Here is a 19,876-nt window from a genome sequence, read left to right as displayed (position 1 = left end):
CATGTAGATGTGCTGGAGGTGGTTAACATGTCCTCATGTAGATGGAGGAGGTTAACATGTCCTCTGTCCTCATGTAGATGTACTGGAGGAGGTTAACATGTCCTCTGACCTCATGTAGATGTACTGGAGGAGGTTAACATGTCCTTGACCTCATGTAGATGTGCTGGAGGAGGTTAACTCATGTCCTCTGAACCAGACATGTACTGGAGGAGGTTAACATGTCCTCTGTCCTCATGTAGATGTACTGGAGGAGGTTAACATGTCCTCTGTCCTCATGTAGATGTACTGGAGGAGGTTAACATCTCTGACTGGATTAACATGTCCTCTGTCCTCATGTAGATGTACTGGAGGTGGTTAACATGTCCTCTGTCATGTAGATGTGCTGGAGGAGGTTAACATGTCCTCTGTCCTCATGTAGATGTGCTGTTTAACATGTCCTCTGTCCTCATGTAGATGTGCTGGAGGAGGTTAACATGTCCTCTGTCCTCATGTAGATGTACTGGACATGTCCTCTGTCCTCTGTAGATGTACTGGAGGAGGTTAACATGTCCTTGACCTCATGTAGATGTACTGGAGGAGGTTAACATGTCCTCTGTCCTCATGTAGATGTGCTGGAGGAGGTTAACATGTCCTCTGACCTCATGAATGTGCTGGAGGAGGTTAACATGTCCTCTGTCCTCATGCCTGATGTACTGTAGAGGAGGTTAACATGTCCTCTGTCCTCTCATGTAGATGTGCTGGAGGACATGTCCTCTGTCCTCATGTAGATGTACTGGAGGAGGTTAACATGTCCTCTGTCCTCATGTAGATGTGCTGGAGGTTTAACATGTCCTCATTCAGATGTGCTGGAGGTGGTTAACATGTCCTCTGACCTCATGTAGATGTGCTGGAGGTGGTTAACATGTCCTCATGTAGATGTACTGGAGGAGGTTAACATGTCCTCTGTCCTCATGTAGATGTACTGGAGGTGGTTAACATGTCCTCTGTCCTCATGTAGATGTACTGCATGTCCTCTGATGTAGATGTGCTGGAGGTGGTTAACATGTCCTCTGACCTCATGGTAGATGTAGATGTGCTGGAGGTGGTTAACATGTCCTCTGTCCTCATGTAGATGTGCTGGAGGTGGTTAACATGTCCTCTGTCCTCATGTAGATGTACTGGAGGAGGTTAACATGTCCTCTGTCCTCATGTAGATGTACTGGAGGAGGTTAACATGTCCTCTGTCCTCATGTAGATGTACTGGAGGTGGTTAACATGTCCTCTGTCCTCATGTAGATGTGCTGGAGGAGGTTAACATGTCCTCTGTCCTCATGTAGATGTACTGAACATGTCCTCTGTCCTCATGTAGATGTGCTGGTTTAACATGTCCTCTGTCCTTTAGATGTACTGGTGGTTAACATGTCCTCTGTCCTTATGTAGATGTACTGGAGGTGGTTAACATGTCCTCTGTCCTCATGTAGATGTACTGGAGGAGGTTAACATGTCCTCTGTCCTCATGTAGATGTGCTGGAGGTGGTTAACAGTCCTCATGTAGATGTAACATGTCCTCTGTCCTCATGTAGATGTGCTGGAGGAGGTTAGGAGGTCTAACATGTCCTCTGACCTCATGTAGATGTGCTGGAGGAGGTTAACATGTCCTCTGTCCTCATGTAGATGTGCTGGTCCTCATGTAGATGTGGTGGAGGAGGTTAACATGTCCTCTGTAGATGTGCTGGAGGTGGTTAACATGTCATGTAGATGACTGGAGGAGGTTAACATGTCCTCTGTCCTCATGTAGATGTGCTGGAGGTGGTTAACATGTCCTCTGACCTCTGTCCTCATGTAGATGTACTGGAGGAGGTTAACATGTCCTCTGTCCTCATGTAGATGTACTGGAGGTGGTTAACATGTCCTCTGTCCTCATGTAGATGTACTGGAGGAGGTTAACATGTCCTCTGTCCTCATGTAGATGTGAGGTGGTTAACATGTCCTCTGTCCTCATGTAGATGTGCTGGAGGAGGTTAACATGTCCTCTGTCCTCTGTCCTCATGTAGATGTACTGGAGGAGGTTAACATGTCCTCTGTCCTCATGTAGATGTACTGGAGGAGGTTAACATGTCCTCTCCTCCTCATGTAGATGTGCTGGAGGAGGTTAACATGTCCTCTGTCCTCATGTAGATGTGCTGGAGGAGGTTAACATGTCCTCTGTCCTCATGTAGATGTGCTGGAGGAGGTTAACATGTCCTCTGTCCTCATGTAGATGTACTGGAGGAGGTTAACATGTCCTCTGTCCTCATGTAGATGTGCTGGAGTAGATGGTTAACATGTCCTCTGTCCTCATGTAGATGTGCTGGAGGAGGTTAACATGTCCTCTGACCTCATGTAGATGTGCTGGAGGGAGGTTAACATGTCCTCTGTCCTCATGTAGATGTGCTGGAGGTGGGTTAACATGTCCTCTGTCCTCATGTAGATGTACTGGAGGAGGTTAACATGTCCTCTGTCCTCATGTAGATGTACTGGAGGTGGTTAACATGTGCTCTGTCCTCATGTAGATGTGCTGGAGGTGGTTAACATGTCCTCTGACCTCATGTAGATGTGCTGGAGGTGGTTAACATGTCCTCTGTCCTCATGTAGATGTGGTGGTTAACATGTCTGGTCCTCATGTAGATGTAGGAGGTGGTTAACATGTCCTCTGTCCTCATGTAGATGTGCTGGAGGTGGTTAACATGTCCTCTGACCTTATGTAGATGTACTGGAGGTGGTTAACATGTCCTCTGTCCTTATGTAGATGTGCTGGAGGTGGTTAACATGTCCTCTGTCCTCATGTAGATGTGCTGGAGGAGGTAGATGTACTGGAGGTGGTTAACATGTCCTCTGTCCTCATGTAGATGTGCTGGAGGAGGTTAACATGTCCTCTGTCCTCATGTAGATGTGCTGGAGGAGGTTAACATGTCCTCTGACCTCATGTAGATGTACTGGAGGAGGTTAACATGTCCTCTGTCCTCATGTAGATGTGCTGGAGGTGGTTAACATGTCCTCCTCATGTAGATGTGCTGGAGGTGGTTAACATGTCCTCTGACCTCATGTAGATGTGCTGGAGGAGGTTAACATGTCCTCTGTCCTCATGTAGATGTGCTGGAGGAGGTTAACATGTCCTCTGACCTCATGTAGATGTGCTGGAGGAGGTTAACATGTCCTCTGACCTCATGTAGATGTACTGGAGGTGGTTAACATGTCCAGTGTCCTCATGTAGATGTGCTGGAGGAGGTTAACATGTCCTCATGTAGATGTGCTGGAGGAGGTTAACATGTCCTCTGTCCTCATGTAGATGTTAACATGTCCTCTGACCTCCTGTAGATGTGCTGGAGGAGGTTAACATGTCCTCTGTCCTCATGTAGATGTGCTGGAGGAGGTTAACATGTCCTCTGTCCTCATGTAGATGTTAACATGTCCTCTGACCTCCTGTAGATGTACTGGAGGTGGTTAACATGTTCTCTGTCCTCATGTAGATGTGCTGGAGGAGGTTAACATGTCCTCTGTCCTCATGTAGATGTGCTGGAGGTGGTTAACATGTCCTCTGACCTTATGTAGATGTTAACATGTCCTCTGTCCTCCTGTAGATGTACTGGAGGCCAAGCTGGTGGTGTACGAGGAGCAGCAGAGGAAGATGGCCTCCGACCTGGAGCAGGTTACCAAGAGAGCCGCCTCTCAGGTCAGAGTTCAAACCCCACCAGACGGTACCCCCAACATGCACTGCAACGAGGAAGTACCACCTACATCCCGGCATGTAGTGGTGTCGAGTCATGATACTTGATACTCAATGTTGGGGAAACCTGTGAGGGGTAGATGGGTTCATCTATGGATGCATACCTTGACTGGTCCTTCTGTAGCACAGTTGGTAGAGCATGGCGCTTGTAACGCCAGGGTAGTGGGTTCGATTCCCGGGACCACCCATACGTAGAATGTATGCACACATGGACTGTAAGTCGCTTTGGATAAAAGCGTCTGCTAAATGGCATATATTATTTAATATATTATTATTATATTACTGTCACTCAAGGTTTCCGTTAACCAGTAATAGCCGGCTTTACCCCCCCAACTGGTAATTGAAGCGCGTTTTACATTCGCCAATCAAGTGCATAGGTAGGCAGGCTTCAGCATGTCCCACACCACTTTGCAATGAGCTGGAAGTAGTATGCATTTTGCAGATGTAGACTTAATTGTTTGAAACCTGAATGTTTTGCTTCATATTGTGAGGCATGTCTTACCTTGCATCAAAGTAGCCTAAAGTATTTTATAAAGACTTCCATAGGCTTATGCCATTGAAACCAGCAGCCGGTTTCTCTCATGTTCTATTGGTTTTGAAACTTTGTTTCATTGACCAGTTGCCAAACTTCAACCCTCGTCATATTAGCAGCCCGTGCTAGTTGTTGCATCATTAGATCTCCCCTGCTAAATGTTTTATCTCTGTCTCATGAACCTGCTGTCTGGTGCGGTCCGTTAATTTCATTAGGGAACAAACATTCGCGTGTCGCCTACTGCCTTGTGCGCATTGCTGCACTTAAACTATTATTTCTTCACATTATATTAACATTTCAAGCTAAATGTTCTGATCTGTTGCATCATCCTCATTGCTTTTGAAAGTTATTTTGATGTATCCTAGTCCTACTTGTTGTATGGTTTTGGGATCTATCGTCCCACAACTGTCCCAGAGTCTGTTTGGAAAAGGCTATTTCTTTCTCACAAAGAAAGATAAGCTGAACAATAGAACAGGTTAACTTTTCTACTATGGGGGATAGTAGATTGTCATAGACTAGTGATGTTGCTGTTGGTTTCTCCTTGTTGACTGAGGAACAGTAAACGTGGACAGTTATTCTAACATCTTCAAAGTGCTCATCAGAATTCAGTAAGAAGGAGGATTCACAGTGTTGCCTCCTCCAGTTGTATGTTCTGTTCAGATGAATTACCGTAATCTAAATGGGATTTCTCAGCACCTTGGCTGGATGACGTAATCAGGTTACGCACCCAATACACATGGGTCCGGTACTCCACAGCGTCTCCTCCCGCTCCTCCTCCAGATCCGGTACACTCAAAATGATTGAGTAAATCCCTGGATGAGAATAAATGTCTTATCTCTGGACCCAATACCTCCTCCACCCCCAAACCAATATCCTGCTTCCCATGTCTTTCTGATCCTACACACACTAGGCCAGCGAGTCAGGTAGCGCCGACGACGCCCAGAGCCAGGTGCTGGACTGGCAGGAGATGGTGTCGGAGGCGGTGACAGCCAGGGACCGTGCCCGCGAGGAAAAGGCCACCATGGCCCTGCGCATGAGCCACATGGAGGAGGAGAGAGAGGGTAAGGGCCCTGCCACCGTTGGTGGGTGATCCACACACACACAGGGCGCACTGGCACTACCACACACTACAGACACTAAACCTCACCTCAGACCGAAATGCAACAGTCATATCACCCAGAAGCCGCTAACCCGCCAACACAGAACACAGCTACCACTCCGTCCAAACCTTTTGTTATATACTGTCAAACAACATACATCTTTTACCCAAGGAAACAGGGAGGAAGGAAGGTGGGAGGGAATTCTAGAGAAGTTATCTGTTAAAGTTCAATGTCTTCTGTTGTTGTTTGAGAGCCCCTCACTGTCCAACTGAGCATGTTTATTTTTTGTTTCATTTTTTCCCCTCCAACCATCCGTCCCCGGCGAGCTTTTCGTTCTGGCTCTGCGCCCCCCCCCAACCCCTACCCCATGTCCTCCCCCCCTCCTCCTCCGCTCCCTGCTCCTGGGATGGGGGCAGCCAACAAGAACCTGTTTCCCATCAGTTTTGTGCATGCAGGCCCATCCCCCTCAGCAAAAGCCTGTGCCCACTGTACTGTCCTCAGTTTCCCAGGATCCTTTTCACCTCCTCCGGGGTAAACTGGAGGCAGTACAGTGGAGCCCTGTGCTTTTTATTAGTCCCTCTTCCTCCATGTCGTGTTTCTTTCTTTCAGTATCTTCCTCTCTTTTTAAGTTTCCTTTCCTCCCACTTTCCCCTCCCTCTCTCCTTCCTTCCGTCTCTCCCTCCCCCAACTTTCCCTGCCACTTTCGGACTCCGTTGACTTCATAATGACACTGTCCTTGAACTGATCTGCAAAACATATTAACACAAGAAAATGACAAGGCTTCAATGGTGGTGGGAATGCTAACGCTAACACTGGAATTAGGACTAACTGAGGGCGGAGCTTGTATGGAAAAAATAAATAAACCAATGATCTTCTTTATAAAAAAGAAAGAAACCAATGATCTTGTTTATAAAGAATTAATAAACCAATCAAAAGAGCCCTAGAAGACTCCTCTAATAGAATTGTGAAATATCCTTATTGTTTAATTTATAGAAAAATGAGGCTATATCTAAACCACTAATAACACTAAAGTGAAAATTCTAGGCTAGAGTTGTGATGTCATTGTGAGCATAGTTACTTGACAGATGGTGTGGAGTGGAATTATATAATATACTGACATCATAGCTTGAGTTTTATGTCTTCTAACACACACACACACACACGCGCGCACACTCACACACTCACACACTGCAAGTGGTGCTGTTTTTCAACACTTTTGTCCTCTCCAATCATCTATCCATCTTTACTAATGCTTGCTAACCTCATTGTTGTCATTTGCCTGTGTAACGCTGCCACCCTTGCTGCTTTTAGTTGCTGAAGTAGCTAACTGTTGCAATATCTGATTGGTGCATTCCTACTCAAACTTGGTTTCTGGAGCTCATCTTAACATCTAAACAACAACTGGCTGTCAATTAAATATTGTCATGTCCATTCAATGATTGCTCATCACTTAATAAATGATATGGAGTCAATTCCATAAGTTCATTCTGTTAAAGGAGATTCCTTGGAATTCAAGAATCCAAAGAGTCCTCATTGAAAATAAAATACTTTTTTATTTTATTCGCTTGGCTACATTGACCACTTTGCACTACCACATCTGCAATCCTTACCCAGTGAAACCCTTCTCTCTGTCACCCAGTGAAACCCTTCTCTCTGTCACCCAGTGAAACCCTTCTCTCTGTCACCCAGTGAAACCCTTCTCTCTGTCACCCAGTGAAACCCTTCTCTCTGTCACCCAGTGAAACCCTTCTCTCTGTCACCCAGTGAAACCCTTCTCTCTGTCACCCAGTGAAACCCTTCTCTCTGTCACCCAGTGAAACCCTTCTCTCTGTCACCCAGTGAAACCCTTCTCTCTGTCACCCAGTGAAACCCTTCTCTCTGTCACCCAGTGAAACCCTTCTCTCTGTCACCCAGTGAAACCCTTCTCTCTGTCACCCAATGAAACCCTTCTCTCTGTCACCCAGTGAAACCCTTCTCTCTGTCACCCAGTGAAACCCTTCTCTCTGTCACCCAGTGAAACCCTTCTCTCTGTCACCCAGTGAAACCCTTCTCTCTGTCACCCAGTGAAACCCTCTCTCTGTCACCCAGTGAAACCCTTCTCTCTGTCACCCAGTGAAACCCTTCTCTCTGTCACCCAGTGAAACCCTTCTCTCTGTCACCCAGTGAAACCTCTCTCTCTTCTGTCACCCAGTGAAACCCTTCTCTCTGTCACCCAGTGAAACCCTTCTCTCTGTCACCCAGTGAAACCCGTCTCTCTGTCACCCAGTGAAACCCTTCTGTCACCCAGTGAAACCCTTCTCTCTGTCACCCAGTGAAACCCTTCTCTCTGTCACCCAATGAAACCCTTCTCTCTGTCACCCAATGAACCCTTTTCTCTGTCACTCTTTGCTTTTAGCTAGTCCTCCCCCACCCCTCCCACATCTACCTGATATCACAAAACAGATGGGAATGAGTTTTGTGCAAATTGTTGGCCCTGATTGATCAATTTGACATAAATGTGATTGCTACCCCCTCCCCTTCCCCTTGATGGTCCAATCACTGACTAGTGACCACTGATAATTAAAAATGTAGTGACCACTGATCACAGTCCAATCACAGTGTGGGCAGCTTTCAGTCGGAATGGCTGTGACCTCCCTGCTTCCAGTATGGCATATCACCATTGAAAATGTTGTTGCAGTACAGTCTCCTTGAGCCGTAAAGACATTGCAGCCTCCCTCCTTCCATCCCCCTCGTGTTTGGTTGCAGCCTGTCTCCCTCCCTATTAGTTGTGCATGGCTTTGACCAGAAACTCTGCTTTTAGGAAAGTCTACACAGCCACGCAATCAACACACACACACACACACACACACACACACACACACACACACACACACACACACACACACACACACACACACACACACACACACACACACACACACACACACACACACACACACACGTATGTAAAGAACACACGCTCATAGGAGTTTGGAGTGCTCTCTTTCTCTCCTCTCTGGAGTGAGTCTGCACGTTTCCTAGTGTGCAATGCTGCTGTTGTGTGTTCATCCATTGGGTGAGCGTACCTTTTTGCAGTCTTTCCCTCTTGTCTTTCACCCTCTCTCACTCGTCTCTCCCTATCCATTATCTCTGTCTCACTCCCTGTATCATCTGTCTTTCTTAAACCATCCTCTATCTCTGTCTCTCCATCTCTGTCTCCATATCTGTCTCTACATCTCTCTCTCTCCATCTCTGTCTCCATCCTCTATCTCTCCATCTCTGTCTCTCCATCTCTCTCTCTCCATCTCTGTCTCCATATCTGTCTCTACATCTCTCTCTCTCCATCTCTGTCTCCATCCTCTATCTCTCCATCTCTGTCTCTCCATCTCTCTCTCTCCATCTCTGTCTCCATATCTGTCTCTCCATCTCTCTCTCTCCATCTCTGTCTCCATATCTGTCTCTACATCTCTCTCTCTCCATCTCTGTCTCCATCCTCTATCTCTCCATCTCTGTCTCTCCATCTCTCTCTCTCCATCTCTCTCTCTCCATCTCTGTCTCCATATCTGTCTCTACATCTCTCTCTCTCCATCTCTGTCTCCATCCTCTATCTCTCCATCTCTGTCTCTCCATCTCTCTCTCTCCATCTCTGTCTCCATATCTGTCTCTACATCTCTCTCTCTCCATCTCTGTCTCTCCATCCTCTCTCTCCATCTCTGTCTCTCCATCTCTCTCTCTCCATCTCTGTCTCCATCTGTCTCTACATCTCTCTCTCTCCATCTCTGTCTCTCCATCTCTCTCTCTCCATCTCTGTCTCCATATCTGTCTCTACATCTCTCTCTCTCCATCTCTCTCTCTCCATCTCTCTCTCCATCTCTCTCTCTCCATCTCTGTCTCCATATCTGTCTCTACATCTCTCTCTCTCCATCTCTCTCTCCATCTCTCTCTCTCCATCTCTCTCTCCATCTCTATCTCTCCATCTCTCTCTCTCCATCTCTGTCTCCATATCTGTCTCTACATCTCTCTCTCTCCATCTCTCTCTCCATCTCTCTCTCTCCATCTCTCTCTCCATCTCTATCTCTCCATCTCTCTCTCTCCATCTCTGTCTCCATATCTGTCTCTACATCTCTCTCTCTCCATCTCTCTCTCCATCTCTCTCTCTCCATCTCGCTCTCTCCATCTCTCTCTCCATCTCTATCTCTCCATCTCTGTCTCCATATCTGTCTCTACATCTCCGTCTCTCCATCTCCGTCTCCATCCTCTATCTCTCCATCTCCGTCTCCATCTCTCTACCGCTATCTCTCTACCCCCCCTCCTGTAATGCATCTCTGGGGTTCAACTCTGTAACCCAAAAACATCCCCCTCATCGCTCCCTCCCTTCCCCTGTGGCACAAAACTGATTGAGGATGACTGGTTCTTTCCCGGCTGCTCCGATCCAGTGCTGGCCAGCCGGCAGCAGGAGTTGGAGGAGGAGCTGGTGCAGGCCCGGGGTCTCACAGGGCTACATAGGGGCGGCAAGAAAATGGGAGGCACCGCCCACCAACACAGCCTGCAGGTACGGAGTAAAAGGGAGAGGGAGAATGAATGATGGAGGGGAGGTGGCAAGATGGGTGAGTGATTTGGCAGAAGGAGGGTGTGGTGAGTTCAGAGCTGGGAAGGAATAAGACAGCCATAATAATAACTCTGAGAGTGTGGTCACATGGTCACGGCCAGCAAGGATACCTGTAGATGATCGGTATAACAAGGGAGATGAAATGTTACTGTAGTTCTGTCTGACGTTAGATTTATAATAATAATATAATATATGCCATTTAGCTGACGCTTTTATCCAAAGCGACTTACAGTCATGTGTGCATACATTCTACGTAGATTTGTACGCTGTCCTCTGTAACATCCCAGACAAAATGTACTTCAGTCACTGGACTAAAATGAGTATTGTCACCCCACCCCCACACAGGAGGACTTTGAGTTTGATGGCAAGCAGGCGTTCCACCAGGACCCACACAGTGGCGGATCTGAGAGGACCACCCCGATGGAGGAGGGGGAGAACATGGGAGGTTGGTGGCCTGAGTACACTTCCCCCAACACAGGTGTGAGACCCACTAGACAGTTTACGCTGGCATGCACGTTGTCGCTTTTTGTGCATTTGTCACCCAGCCACCACCATTTTGGGAGCTTGAGATGTTGTAGTCATTTGGGTTGTTTTTTTGTCATTCTGTCAACGTAGGCCTACCACTCCTCTGCCGTTTTGGGGGTTTTACATGTGGGTGTTTGTTCTCCCTCCAGTCTAACACATTCAACCCCAGAGTGGATACATTCCCTAAGGTTGACTCATCTGTGGGCTTTTGTGTTATCTCATCACAAGTTGAGGTGGTTATTATTTGAACATGTGCATGCTGGTTGAACTGGCTAGTATTTGGCTCGCTACGATGTTGGTCCATGTGGAATGCATTGAACTCTTGTCAGTTCATATGAATTTAGGTGGAGAGTTTCCCCTGTCCGTGGTAAGTGTTTGGCATGCCCTGTCTGTTCTTCTTTTTCCTCTTATCTCTCCTTGTGTTTGACACATTCACTGTGTTGAAAGGTTCATGGTTTTTAATGGGACAAAAAATAGAAATAAATGTCCAAAAACCGGTGACCTTGCATGGGGCAAGTAGCAGGCCAACTATCATAAACATTGTAATCCATCACAACAATATGTTTGCATGGAAATGTTTCAGTTGTGACTGTATAAAGGGCTGTTTCTATGATTACAATTTGCATCCATTTTCGCTAACTATTGTTGATCATGATAAATAACTACCAGATTTCTCAACCATTGAGTTGATTTTTCTCTTTCTTGTCTATGCGACTGCCCTTGCAGGTGGCCTGCGGTCGGTAGTGGAGGAGTTGGAGCTGGAGAGGAACCAGCTGCAGGAACAGATCCTAGGACTGGAGGACCGCTGTCAGGACCTTGAGGACCGGCTGCAGCTGCAGGCTCGCATCGAGTCCCTACAGGTAAACTCTCACGTCTCACAGACCTGGTTGGACACTGATATCTCACGCCTTGTAGAGCTATCAGAACCACATGCACCTTGCAGAATGCCACACTGTACCAAGATAGCCTCCATAAAGACACTTAAAGCAGGGGTTCCTAAACTTTTTTACTCAGGCCCCCGTTCCTGTTTCTATTGGCACAAGCACTGTTCATGACACAAACTGTTCATACATTTTGCAGGTTTAAAGCTTATTTCCTGAAATTCTACACATTTTGTCATGGGTTGTAGAGAAAATGTTGCAGTATTAAAGCTAACATTACTACAAAATCTGTTCTAAAACACCTGGCAAAAAAACGTTAGCTGACATTTGCTAGTTGATCTGGACATTTCTGACAAGTTATAAATAGATCTCTAAGGAATACAATGACCGACATGACAAGAGGAATACTGATCATTTACTACACAATTCCAAATGTCCCCTTGTCCATTCTATAATTACAACTTTCAAGAGTAAGTTGATAGCCGGACTGAGTTCCCTAAAAATAATATATAAAAAAATGTTGGGGGGACCCCACAGTTTAGGAACCCCTCTGTTTAGGAACCACTGACTTAAGGGACCTTTCTTTCTCCCCTCTCACACTTCCATACCACTCACCATACATTATACCTCTTATACCCTCCTATACCTCCTGGTCTGTTAATAAAAAGAAGCACATAACTGACTTTGGGGTTTACTTACCTGTAAACTGTAAACTGGGGTTTACTTACCTGTGCCAGTGGAAATCTAACCCCTTTATATTGTAACTTTGTCAGCTGCTCCCATTATCAACATTTTGCATCTTATAAGTTTTCCTTTGTGTTTGGGAGTTTGTTTTGCTTTTGGATTGACGTTTTACTGAATTCATTTGTACTATTCAGTTCATTGCATGTTTCCTCCCGAGGACTAGGATTTTGTAACAGACCCCTCTAACACAGGTGACGTTTGATGTAGATGAAGAAAGGCGTCCATTTTGGGTTTCCCAGGTGTGTTAGTGTTTGTGTGCGCTAGAGAGAGCACCTCCGGCGGTGAAGGCTAATCCTTTGGCTTGTTTGTTCTGTGTTCACGGCTTGCGATCAGTCTTCTAATAAGTGAGTGCTATGTTGAGCATATTTTGGCCACAAATTCACTCGGTGTGGAGAACAAACTCACTTGGTTGGTTAATTCTTCAACCATCATATAAGGAGCATACAAAAGTATATAACAATTCTAATCAGGCCAAGTTCAAAGCATTGTTTTTACCCTAAGAAAGGCCAAGTAGATAATAGAAATGATACTAAGCCAAAATGTCCTGAAAGCTGAAATGTTCCTTTTATGCCGTGTTGTTTGGACTAACCCTAACACTGCACATAGAAGAAAGAGAGTAGTATTTTGGGTCAATATGTGTGCAGTGAGATGGGGTGAGCTTCCTACCGGCTTTACTCTGAGCTTGTCTCCAAACCATGTTAAACCTTCCCTCTCCTCCCCACAGAACGAGTCGGAGAGACTACAGGGTCAGCTGGCCAGCCTTCGGAGCCAGCAGAGCAGGGATGCAGAGAAACACCATCTCCTGGTCACCAGCCTCAACGAGCAGCTCAAAGGGTAACCCCACACAATTCAAAAAAGGTCCCGGGTCACACACACAACTGGTAAACTGGTTCATTTCCCAAATTTGTATCCAGTGCCAGTTAAGGGTAAAAGGAATGTAAGGTTTTTGTACTGAAAGGTTTGGCTCCATGCATCTAACTGCAGTCATATGCAAGTTACTAATAAACAAATACCATCAAGTATGGGTAAAGTTGTGCACTGATGATGATTGGAGAATGTAAGATTATCACCATGTCCTCATTTGTAACCTTTAAAACATCTCCTTTTTCTTTGATGCCTTTTAGACTGAGTGACACCCGAGAGTGTCTGGAAACCTCTCTTATAGAGAAGGAGAACACATTAGTCAAGACCTCTGAGAAACTGGAGCTCATCGACAGCCTCCGAGATTCTTTAATGGAAAAGGAGGCACAGCACAACGAGGTCGCCGACAAGCTGCTTCAATCTGAGAACCATGTAAGTACAGTAGCCTGTTTTGGCGATCAATTAATAGACAAATCTGTTTTATAGTAAGTCATGACACCTTCTTTTCTTCTTTCAGTTCACTGAAGTCTCCACAAAATGCAGTACCTTTGAAAAACAGTGTTCAGAACTGAAGACATCGGTTGCAGATCTCACACATAAGCTGAGTGTGCTTAAAGAGAAGGTAAGGTTTTTGGGATATGACTACCATGGCTTAATTACTGTGATGAAATATTAATATTAATTGGAATTCAGGTTAGAGTTTTTGCATATAAGAAACCTTATCTCAGATTTAATAGTTTAGGCGAACTATTACCTTCACACTCATTAAATGGCAGTGATATTGACAGCACTTTAGATTTCTTCCTCCAGTAACAGATTTGTATTTTTTCCAAACCTATAGACACTGAAACAAGAGGCCACAATAAAGACTCTTCAAAATGACCTGGATCAGACAAATGATGAACTGGACAAGTTGAACACCACCCATCTGGAAGAAAGGTCTCAGCTGATCCACAACCTTCAAAGCTGTGAACGGGAGATTGATAACCTCAGAGATGTCCTCTCAGACAAGGACAAGGAGATCTTAGCCCTCTCGGGCAACATGGCGGAGTACGCAGAGCAGATCATGGTGCTGAAGCGGGAGATTAAGCACAAGGAGGAGGACCTGGTTCGCATCGAGACCGCCCTCACCAAATCGGAGCGGGAGGCACAGATCATCAGAGACTCTCAGAACTCGGACCAGCAGGCTCTGTACACCAAGACGGCAGAGCTGGTGGAACAGCTGAAGGATGCAGAGACTGAGCTGAGCAAGGCCAAAGAGGAGAAGGAGTCGAGGACAGTAGAGGTGGAGGAGCTGAGGAAGCAAGTGGAAGAGGACAAGCGGACCATCCTGGAACTTCGAGAGGAGATCCAGCAGCACAACGTGGGCCATCGTAATCATCTCTTAGAGTGCGAAACTCAGATCTCTTCACTGAAGGAGCATGTGACTGTTGCTTCCCAGAAACTACAGGAGTCCGAGGGTCTCGTCTCTCAGTTGAGGGAAGCAAGTACATCCAGCAAGACACTGAAAGACCAGCTCCAGGACAGGGAGCATACGTATGAGAAAGAACTCAAATCGGTCAAGGAGGAACGGAACAAGCTTAACGCAGAGGTGTCCAAACACAATGATGACCTTAAGACCCTGTCCAACAAGCTAGAGAAGCAGACAGAGTGTCAGGTACAGTTGAAAAAAGATATGCAAGAAAAACTGGAGACAATATCCTCTCTTGAGGAAAAACTCAGGGCCATCCAGGAAGAGGTCGAAGTAGAGCAACAGAAATTTAACACAGAACTGCAAGTCAGAGATTCTGAAAAGGAGAAGTTGGCGAAAGACCTGCAGATTAAATTGGAAAATATCTCAAATATGAAGAAGCTCTTGAAAAACATGAAGACTGAAAAACAACAACTGCAAGCTGACCTGAAGGAGAAGGCAGATGAACTTAAGTCTCAAAAGCAGCTTGTAGATGAGCTTAATAACAAATCTACGGCAGCTCTTGAACTTAACAGCAGTTTGAACTCTCAAAAAAATGGCCTCACAGAGGAGAATCAGAGGTTGCAACAGGATGTAGCTGGAAAGCAGAAATCCATTTCAGAGATGACAGATGAAAGGGATTCTCTGAGAAACAAAGTCTCTGACTTCGAAACACAGCATTCAGAAAACAGAAAAGTAATTGAAGAGCTTCTGAAAGACAAGGAGGAGCTGAGTGTTAGAGCCAATGAACTGAACAGGGTCCTGGAGCAAAATAAACAGTCCATTTCCGAGAGTCTATTTGAGAAAACAAATGAATGTATTCTTCTAACTAAAACACTCAGGGAAAGGGAGGAGACAGTTGCCCGTTTACAGATGCAAATTGACAGTTTGAACACTCAAGTGGAGCAGTTCCATCACAACATTGCTGAAAAAGAGAAGTTTGTCACTGATCAAAACTCACAAGTAGAGGCACAACAGAGCCAGCTGTCGCAACTCCAGGAAACAATGTATTTACTGCAGGAGCAGGAGACTGCCCTGAAAACTGGGCTCACGGAGAAAGACACCGTATTGCAGCAGAAATCAGATGAGTGTAGCTCTTTACAGAATAAACTTGGGCAGCAGAAAAAGCTTCTATCCAAGCTACAGGGTGAGACTAAATCACTTAAAGGACAATGCTCACAACTGACCCAGTGTCTGAAAGAAAAAGAAGAGACCTTCAGACAAATGACACAGGACTGTGAAAACCACAAAGATGAGCTTAACAAGAGGAATGAGTCATTGAAGTCACTAAGCAGTCAGCTTGGTGTCATGAACGAGAGCAGTGCGAAGTTGGAGTCTGAAAATACAGAGCTGAAAACCACTCTGGAGAACCACGCAGCAGAAAACAACAAGCTGAGGCATGAGATTGAACAGAGGCAAGCTGAGGTGGTTGGCCTCCACAGTCACATCCAGGCACTGAGTGAGCAAAACCAACAACTCCGAGCTGCTTATGAGATCAGAGATCAGGAACTTGCCCAGCAAATGCACGTTGCATCTGAGCTTGATAGAAGGGTAAATGTGACTCTTGAGCAGAACACAAACCTGTGCTCACAACTGAGCAGTCTGACAGAGGAGAAGCAGATACTGCAACAGGAATTAGCTGTACAGTCGGAGTCCATTTCTGAATTAAGCAAGGAGAAGAACTTACTTCAAGATAAACTTTCCAATTTTGAAATGCAACATTCAGAAAACTGCAAAATGATTGAAGGGCTACTGAAAGACAAGAAGGAGCTCAGTGTAGCAGTAGAGGAACTCAACAAGGTCCTAGAGCAAAACAAACAGACCGTTTCAGAGAGTTTGCTGGACAAAACAAATAAATGTACTAATCTCACCAAATTGCTTAGAGAGAGTGAAGAGGCACTTGCACATTCACAAGACCAAGTTGACAGCTTGAACACCCAACTTGATCAACTGAACAACAGCATAACTGAAAAAGAGAAGACTATCAGAAATCAAAACTCACAATTAGAGGCCCAGCAGAGAGAGTTGTCGCAACTCCAGGAGACATTGGCTTTATTACAGGAGCAGGGGACCGCACTGAAATCTGGGCTCACAGAGAAAGACACCATGTTGCAGCAGAAAGCAGAGGAGTGGAGCTCTTTACAGAATAAACTTAATCAACTGCAGGGCGAGACTAAATCACTTAAAGGACAATGCTCACAACTGACTCAGAATCTGGAAGAAAAAGAAGAGACCTTCAGACAAATGATACATGACTGTGAAAACCACAAAGATGAGCTGAACCAGAGGAACGAGTCAATGAAGTCACTAAGCAGTCAGCTTGGTGTCATAAACGAGAGCAGTGCGAAGTTGGAGTCTGAAAATACAGAGCTGAAGACCACTCTGGAGAACCATGCAGCAGAAAACAACAAGCTAAGGGAAGAGATGGAACAGAGGCAAACTGAGATATTAGATCTTAGGGACAACATCCAAGCATTGAATGAACAGAATGTCCGACTAAAAACCGAACTCAAAAACTCTGTCACAGAGGCATCCAAGAAACTTGAAGAGATTTCAGTTCTCAAGGCAGAGATTTCTAACAGGGACAGTTATGTGTCTAATTTAACAAAGCAACTGACAGCAGCCTGCTCGGATAGGGATAGCTTAGGTTTGAATTTGCAGCAGAGAGGTGAGTCCCTAAAACAGCAGGAGATGTTTATTAAGCAGTTACAAACTAAGTCAGTAGAGGGTGAGGGTCAGATGAGCCAGGCCATCACTGAGCTGCAGACACAAGCTCAGAGTCTTCAGAAAAGCCTTCAAGACAAAAATGTTTCGCTGCATGAGGCGGAGAAACAGCTGAGTCTGCTCAGAGAGAAGTTCACCTTAGAATCTGAGGATTTCAAAACCCAGCTGAATTCAAGTGCGGAAACAGTGAAACAGCTTCAAGGTGATCTGCGTAATGCGGTGGAACAGAGTAATCAGCTCAGTGGGAGGCTTGAAGAACAAGAGTCACAGCTTAAGCAGAAAGTTGATGATTATGTGAGTTTAAGGACATATGTTTCAGAGCTGGAGGATTCCACCACACAGCTCAGAGGTCAAGTTGACAGCCTGACCTCTGAGTCATCTCTGTTAAAAGAGACCCTGAAAGAGAAAGTCAAGTTCATCCTTGAGGCACAAAGCACCTCCTCAGCTGTTAGCGAAAGCCTAAATTCAAAACTCAAAACCAAAGATACAGAATGTGAGAGCTTAAAAGAGCAGCTTTCGTACCTCCAAGAGTCCGTTTTAAAGCTCAATACCAAAGATGCAGAATGTGAGAGCTTAAAAGAGCAGCTTTCACATCTCCAAGAGTCTGTTTCAAAGCTCAATAGTAGCCTCAGTGTCCAGTCCTCTGAAGTGGCACGACTTCAACAAGCCTTAGAGGAAAGAGGGACTGCCATTATGGACCAGTCAAAGGCCCTTCAGGAGCTGCAGAGAAGGGCAGATGAAGCAGCCCTCTTCAAAACCCAGTTCATGGAGAGCACAGAGTTGGTGTCACAACTGCAGGATCAGATTCAGGAACTCTCCACTAAGTCTGCAAGCCTCAGCCAGTCGGCAGAGGAGAACCAAAGTGCCTTTGTAAATCTTCAGGAGAAGTATGCTACTCATTTAGAGGAGCTCCAGGAAGCTCGGACGATGCTTTCTCAAAGGGCCGAGGAGATGTCCAGTCTTAACAAGTCCCTCAGTGAAAGCAATAGCACAGTTCAGGCAGCAGAAAGCACCATAGAGGTGCTGAGGAATGAGTCTTCCTTGCTACGTCAAGACCTTCGGCAAATCCAAACACTGAATGTCGACCTTTCAAAACAAAAGGAAGACGCCCTTGCTACCCATCAAAGGAGCACCTCAACATTCACTGTCGAAATTGAGAGACTAAAATCTCAGTATTTGCATGTGGCTGCTCAGGTAAATGCACTGACAGAAAATCTTGAGCAGAGAGAGATGTCTCTTCATGCCATTAACAGTCAGTACACAGCCCAGGTGAAACGGGCAGAGCACGTAGTGTCAGAAATGCAGAAACTAGAAGAGCAAAATAAGAAGCTAAGAGAGGAGATAGCTCTGTCAAATCAAGAAAATCAACAGCGGCTGGATGCAGCAATCAGTGAAAAAGAACGTCTGCAGCAAGAAGTTCAGAAACTCATAATTGAGAGAGATGAACACGGCAAGAGCTACAGCAGCCAGATACAAACAATGCAGGAGCAGTTGCATCTCCAAAAGCAGCAGCAATCCAGCAGCATGAACGAAGTCATGGAGAAAATGGTGGCTGAGAAGGAAAGACTACAGGTTGAGGTTAGTGTCAAAGGTGAAGAAATCACCGGATTGAAATCAGACATTCAAAAGATAGGGCAAACTCTTCAGGACTCTGAGAAGGAGTGGCTATCGGTCCTGGATAGAGAGACGCAGGATAAATATCTCATTGCGGAGCAGTTGAAAAGTGTTGAAAATGAAATTAAGTCAAAAGATTTTAAAGTTCATGCATTGAAACAAAACCTAGATAGTTTGCATGAAAAGTTGGCAGAGGCAGCAACGGCAATTAGACAGGGTTCAGATCTGCTTAAAGCGAAAGAGGTAGAGGCATCCACATCCAGGGTTCAGACTGAAAACATCTTAGTATCTGTTAAGGAAAAAGAGGAGCATAATATTGAATTGAGGCAGGCTCTTCAAGATATGGAAATTGAGTTAAGACAATTAGAGGTCAGCAAAGAGTGTTCTGACAAAGATTTGTCTGTATTGTCACTAACCATGTCTGATAGATTAGTTGCTTTAGAGGAGGAAAATATCTCCCTACAGACTATGCTCAAACAGTTGAGAGAAAGACATCAGTGTGAGGTAGATTCTTTGAGGGGTGAATTAAATGAAGTTTCGGAATTATTGAAACGTACAGAGTGTACCCTTAACGATAAAGAAATGGACTATCAAGGTAAGAATCAACAGAATGTTTTATTTCAAGAAAATATACAGCACCTTTATGCACAGCTCCAAACTGAGACTGAAAATCTGAGAGAGGCAGGTATTAAACAGACAGCTCTACTTAGTGACATCCAAACGAAAGATGAGCAGGTCAGCTGCATGACCATCCAAATAAGTCACCAGAAGGAATTGCTAGCAGGTCTCAGTCAACAGTTGAGGGAGAAAGATGCTTCAGTAGCACAGGTAATTGAATCCGCCTCAAACGAAAGAATGAAATACGCAGAGGAAAATAGTAATTTCCTCTCGCAGCTGGAAAGCTTGGAAAATGCGCAAAGTAGCTCTGTGAAACAGCTTGAACATATGTTCTTGCAACTAGAAGAGAGCAAAGCTCATCTGTCACGCTCTCAAAGTGAACTTGAGACCAAGGATTTGGAGAATGGAGATTTGGTTAAAGAAAAGGATCATCTCAACACTCAGCTCACTAAGTTAACCAAAGAAAAAGAGGTCTTGAAAAAGAAGCTCCAAGC

General features: G+C 45.3%; 1 protein-coding gene and 1 long non-coding RNA gene across 5 annotated transcripts in view; one reads left to right on the top strand and one right to left on the bottom strand.

Annotated features, from left to right (window-relative positions):
- Window positions 1-19,876, top strand: part of LOC118375973 (golgin subfamily B member 1-like) — a 75,276-nt gene that overhangs the window by 21,985 nt on the left and 33,415 nt on the right. For 3 of the 4 annotated variants that reach the window (XM_052503858.1, XM_052503856.1, XM_052503857.1), the window contains exons 13-21: window positions 3,600-3,691; window positions 5,188-5,338; window positions 9,793-9,908; window positions 10,311-10,443; window positions 11,217-11,350; window positions 12,840-12,949; window positions 13,240-13,408; window positions 13,494-13,598; window positions 13,818-18,728. In XM_052503858.1, coding sequence (XP_052359818.1) covers window positions 3,600-3,691; window positions 5,188-5,338; window positions 9,793-9,908; window positions 10,311-10,443; window positions 11,217-11,350; window positions 12,840-12,949; window positions 13,240-13,408; window positions 13,494-13,598; window positions 13,818-18,728 — 5,921 coding nt within the window. The remainder of the gene's footprint in view (window positions 1-3,599; window positions 3,692-5,187; window positions 5,339-9,792; window positions 9,909-10,310; window positions 10,444-11,216; window positions 11,351-12,839; window positions 12,950-13,239; window positions 13,409-13,493; window positions 13,599-13,817; window positions 18,729-19,876) is intronic. The other variant, XM_052503859.1, reaches the window with a different exon arrangement.
- Window positions 7,249-7,643, bottom strand: LOC127920035 (uncharacterized). Its single transcript, XR_008104880.1, has 3 exons — window positions 7,600-7,643; window positions 7,448-7,546; window positions 7,249-7,398 (listed from the first exon to the last, which is right to left on the bottom strand). It is a non-coding gene; the product is annotated as an uncharacterized LOC127920035 (long non-coding RNA).

This window comes from Oncorhynchus keta, unplaced genomic scaffold (assembly GCF_023373465.1).
Source record: "Oncorhynchus keta strain PuntledgeMale-10-30-2019 unplaced genomic scaffold, Oket_V2 Un_contig_18163_pilon_pilon, whole genome shotgun sequence".
In the NCBI taxonomy this organism is placed as follows: domain Eukaryota; kingdom Metazoa; phylum Chordata; class Actinopteri; order Salmoniformes; family Salmonidae; genus Oncorhynchus; species Oncorhynchus keta.
This window is presented reverse-complemented; position numbering and strand designations above follow the sequence as displayed.